Raw genomic sequence first — 5000 nt, 5'->3', positions numbered from 1 at the left:
GACAGAATGGTGCAACTTCATGGAGCGCTGCCTCCTGAGAAACTGCCTTACCTGGTGGAGCTGAGTCCAGGTGCAACACACGCACACACATGCACGCACACGCGCACACACATGCGCACATGCGCGCACACACTCTCACACACACCCATGCACACACATACTCACACACGCCCATTTTTTCTCTCACACACACCCCTTCTCACTCTCTCACGCACACACACACACACACACACACACACACACCTTCTCATTCTTACACGCACGCACACATTCTTTCCCTCTCACACACACCTTCTCACTCTCTCTCTCTCTCTCACACACACACACACCTTCTCATTCTTACACACACACACATGCATGCACACACATTCTTTCTCTCTCTCACACACACCTTCTCACTCTCTCGCTCTCTTTCTCTCTCTCTCTCTCTCTCTCTCTCTCTCTCTCTCTCTCACACACACACACACACACACACACACACACACACACACACACACACACACACACACACACACACCTTCTCACTCTCTTACACACACACTCTTATTGATATGAACAGAGCAGCAGTGAGTTAGCATCAGTTGCACCACTTTCATTACGGCTCAGTAAAACTCCTTTGTTCCAAATTCTTTCTAAAATTCTGTATGTTTGAACCCTTTAAAATATTCAGCGTTCACAACACATCAAGCATCACAACATATAGTCACATAAACCTCAGCACTTCAGGCATGTGCTGGCTTCTTTACCCATTTATTTATTTATTTATTTATTGCCGTTTCCCAGTAATCTTTTCTTTTTTTTGTGTGTGTTGCTGCTCAGTTTAATATTTTTTTATATTAGTCTTTAAGAGATTTACTGATGTATTTGAGACGATATATTCAGGTCTCCAGATGTTTTTTCCCCCGTCTTTCCCACATCTGCTTGTTGCACATTGACCCTCTTCCTGCTTCACTTCCTGTATTTCACTAACACTGTGTGTAGACGTGTATCAGTGTGTAACCGATGCTCTAAACAATGAAGCGGGTGATGGAGGGCTAGCGGTATGTGTGTAAATAATCAAGCTAATGTTCATCTTTCTCCTGCTGCATCTCTCTCTCTCTCTCTCTCTCTCTCTCTCTCTCTCTCTCTCTCTCTCTCTCTCTCTCTCTCTCTCTCTCTGTGTTTGTCTGGTCTCTTTGGCTCCTTGTGCTTCTGGTTCCTGTGCATGTGTCGTCTCCTAGGTCGAGGGAATCACTATGCCTACTACGCTTATCGGCAACAAGAAGGTAACCCCGCCTTTTCTCACCTGCTGCTCCGCCCCCTTTTCATCCGTCTCACTAACGGCTCCTTTCTCACCTGTCGCTCTCTTTAAAAAGGAAAAACAGCACAATAAAACATCTGCTTACTGAATGTAGAGGAGACACGGTGTAGTAAAAACGTTTAGTTCCTAAACATCAAGAAGGTTTTTTTAATTTTTTTTTAAAAATTTAATTTTAGTATTTATCTTGTTACAGATTTCTATATAAATCACATTTGGGACACAAATATCTTCCTTTTTTATTCAGTTTTGCATGATAGATGGCTAGCTGCTAAATCTGTGGTCTGCGACGTGCGTCGTCAAATTTTCCAACCCGATCAAATCTAACGCTACTGTGAGAAAACGCTAACTTTAGCTAAGATCGCTAGCTGTCAAATTTAGCATGCTAATTTCAAGCTACTAGAACTTTCTGCGTGTGTGGACCCCAGATATGGAGGTTTGTTTGTAAAGACACTTTTGGGCCAATCACAGTTGAAGAGGATCTTGTCGCAGCTGGATATCGTAGCTAAAGTTATTGATGAACTTCAAAAAATAAAAATATGCCAAAATTGTTTTAATCACTATTAATATTCATGCTTACTTAGAATATGCAAATTGCAGGTCGACAAATGATGAATTTGCTGTATGAGTAAAATGCTGTGTGTAGAAGCAGCACAGAGGAGTGTGTTTGTGTTGTGGTGTGTTGTGTTGTGGTGCTTATGAATAGACATTTTTTAAGCTTATGTATCTGGTATTTCCATCATGGTGTAGACTTTGTGGTTCTCTGTGTGTGTGTGTGTGTGTGTGTGTGTGTGTGTGTGTGTGTGTGTGTGTAGATGGTTCAGACTCGAGGGATAAGCCTAAACTGTACCGGTTACAGCACAGCGTGACTGAGGTCGGCTCAGACAGGAATGAAGACGGCAACATCCAGGTGAGCAGATTAAACTGTGTGTGTGTATGTGTGTGTGTATATATATATATATATATATATATATGTGTGTGTGTGTGTGTATATATACATGTGTGTGTGTGTGTGCACTTGTGTGTTTGTATGTGTGTGTTTGTATGTGTGTGCACTTGTGTTTGTATGTGTGTGTTTGTATGTGTGTGTGCACTTGTGTGTTTGTATGTGTGTGTTTGTATGTGTGTGTACACCTGTGTGTTTGTAGATATGTGTTTTGTATGTGTGTGTGTTTGTATGTATGTGTGTACCTGTGTGTTTGTATGTATGTGTGTACCTGTGTGTTTGTATGTGTGTGTGTTTGTGTGTGTGTGTTTGTATGTGTGTGCACTTGTGTGTTTGTGTGTGTGTTTGTATATGTGTGTGCACCTGTGTTTGTAGATATGTGTGTTTGTATGTGTGTGTTTGTATGTGTGTGCACTTGTGTGTTTGTATGTGTGTGCACTTGTGTGTTTGTATGTGTGTGCACTTGTGTGTTTGTATGTGTGTGCACTTGTGTGTTTGTATGTGTGTGCACTTGTGTGTTTGTATGTGTGTGCACTTGTGTGTTTGTATGTGTGTGCACTTGTGTGTTTGTATGTGTGTGCACTTGTGTGTTTGTATGTGTGTGCACTTGTGTGTTTGTATGTGTGTGCACTTGTGTGTTTGTATGTGTGTGCACTTGTGTGTTTGTATGTGTGTGCACTTGTGTGTTTGTGTTTGTGTGTGCACTTGTGTGTTTGTGTTTATATGTGTGTGCACTTGTGTGTTTGTATACGCGTGTGTTTGTTTGTGCACTTGTGTGTTTGTATGTGTGTGTTTGTATATGTTTGTGTTTGTATGTGTGTGTGCACTTGTGTGTTTGTATATGTGTGTGCACTTGTGTGTTTGTATATGTGTGTGCACTTGTGTGTTTGTATATGTGTGTGCACTTGTGTGTTTGTATATGTGTGTGCACTTGTGTGTTTGTATATGTGTGTGTTTGTGTGTGCACTTTTGTGTTTGTATGTGTGTGTGCACTTGTGTGTTTGTATATGTGTGTGTGCACTTGTGTCTTTGTATATGTGTGTGTTTGTATATGTGTGTGCACTTGTGTGTTTGTATATGTGTGTGCACTTGTGTGTTTGTGTTTATGTGTGTGCACTTGTGTGTTTGTATACGCGTGTGTTTATGTTTGTGCACTTGTGTGTTTGTATATGTGTGTGTTTGTATGTGTGTGTTTGTATATGTTTGTGTTTGTATGTGTGTGTGCACTTGTGTGTGTTTATATGTGTGTGCACTTGTGTGTTTGTATATGTGTGTTTGTATATGTGTGTGTTTGTATGTGTGTGTGTTTATATGTGTGTGCACATATGTGTTTGTATGTGTGTGTGCACTTGTGTGTTTGTATGTATATGTATATGTATGTATATATATATTTGTGTGCATGTATATAAATAAAAACAGGGATGTCTGTTATGTTGGTGTGTTTTTAACTCTCTGCCACTGTGTTGTCTCATGTTGTTGATGCTTTATAAATCCTGTGTGTGTTTGTGTGTTTTCAGCTGTTCGGCCCGGGGATCCTGCCTCACCACTGTGACCTGAGGCACACCGATGGTCTGGTCACGATCACACCCATCACGCTGGATGCCGAGACCTTTGTGGACGGACAGAGGATCACAGACACCACGGTGCTGCGCAGTGGAATGACGCTGCAGTTCGGTGCCGCTCACGTCTTCAAGTTCGTGGACCCCAGTTATGACCACGGCCTGGCCAAGAGAGACACAGGGGGCATGGTGAAGGGCAGAAACAAGTCTGGGTGAGTAAACGTCTTAAACCGATTTATTAACAAGGACAAGATCAGGGAGCTGGAAAACAAAATGTCAGCCATGTTACCACAAGGCACAGTGTCCTGTACAGTGTCACACTGTACAGTGTTAAAGATTTACATTATAGACAGTAATGCTGAGGAGAACCTGAGCGAGCGAGAACCTGAGCGAGCGAGCGAGAACCTGAGCGAGCGAGCGAGAACCTGAGCGAGCGAGCGAGAACCTGAGCGAGCGAGCGAGCGAGAACCTGAGCGAGCGAGCGAGAACCTGAGCGAGCGAGCGAGAACCTGAGCGAGCGAGCGAGCGAGAACCTGAGCGAGCGAGCGAGCGAGCGAGAACATGAGCGAGCGAGCGAGAACATGAGCGAGTGAGCGAGAGCGAGAGAGACCCTGAGCGAGCGAGCGAGCGAGCGAGAACATGAGCGAGCGAGCGAGCGAGAACCTGAGCGAGCGAGCGAGCGAGACCCTGAGCGAGCGAGCGAGAGCGAGAGCGAGAGAGAACATGAGCGAGCGAGCGAGCGAGAGAGAACGCGAGCGAGAGAGAGAGAACGTGAGCGAGCGAGCGAGAGAGAGAACGTGAGCGAGCGAGCGAGCGAGAACGTGAGCGAGCGAGAGAGAGAGAACGTGAGCGAGCGAGAGAGAGAGAACGTGAGCGAGCGAGAGAGAGAGAACGTGAGCGAGCGAGAGAGAGAGAACGTGAGCGAGCGAGAGAGAGAGAACGTGAGCGAGCGAGAGAGAGAGAACGTGAGCGAGCGAGAGAGAGAGAACGTGAGCGAGCGAGAGAGAGAGAACGTGAGCGAGCGAGAGAGAACGTGAGCGAGCGAGAGAGAACGTGAGCGAGCGAGCGAGAACGTGAGCGAGCGAGAGAGAACGTGAGCGAGAGAGAGAGAGAGCGAGAACATGAGCGAGAGAGAGAGAGAGAGAGAACATGAGCGAGAGCGATCGAGAGAACATGAGCGAGAGCGATCGAGAGAACA

At 45.0% G+C, this 5000-nt stretch overlaps 1 protein-coding gene across 17 annotated transcripts in view; it reads left to right on the top strand.

Moving 5' to 3' along the window:
* The window catches only part of afdna (afadin, adherens junction formation factor a), a 100436-nt gene that overhangs the window by 43767 nt on the left and 51669 nt on the right, over positions 1-5000 (top strand). For 11 of the 17 annotated variants that reach the window (XM_060866158.1, XM_060866168.1, XM_060866160.1 and 8 more), the window contains exons 8-11: positions 1-70; positions 1221-1265; positions 2113-2207; positions 3761-4014. The exon at positions 1-70 is cut by the window's left edge and continues 68 nt beyond it. In XM_060866158.1, the coding sequence (XP_060722141.1) occupies positions 1-70; positions 1221-1265; positions 2113-2207; positions 3761-4014 (464 nt within the window). The remainder of the gene's footprint in view (positions 71-1220; positions 1266-2112; positions 2208-3760; positions 4015-5000) is intronic. The other 6 variants (XM_060866173.1, XM_060866163.1, XM_060866170.1 and 3 more) reach the window with 1 other exon arrangement.

The sequence above is a fragment of the Tachysurus vachellii genome, chromosome 3, assembly GCF_030014155.1.
Source record: "Tachysurus vachellii isolate PV-2020 chromosome 3, HZAU_Pvac_v1, whole genome shotgun sequence".
Lineage (NCBI taxonomy): Eukaryota > Metazoa > Chordata > Actinopteri > Siluriformes > Bagridae > Tachysurus > Tachysurus vachellii.
The sequence above is the reverse complement of the archived record's forward strand: the minus strand, read 5'-3'. Positions and strand labels throughout refer to the sequence as shown.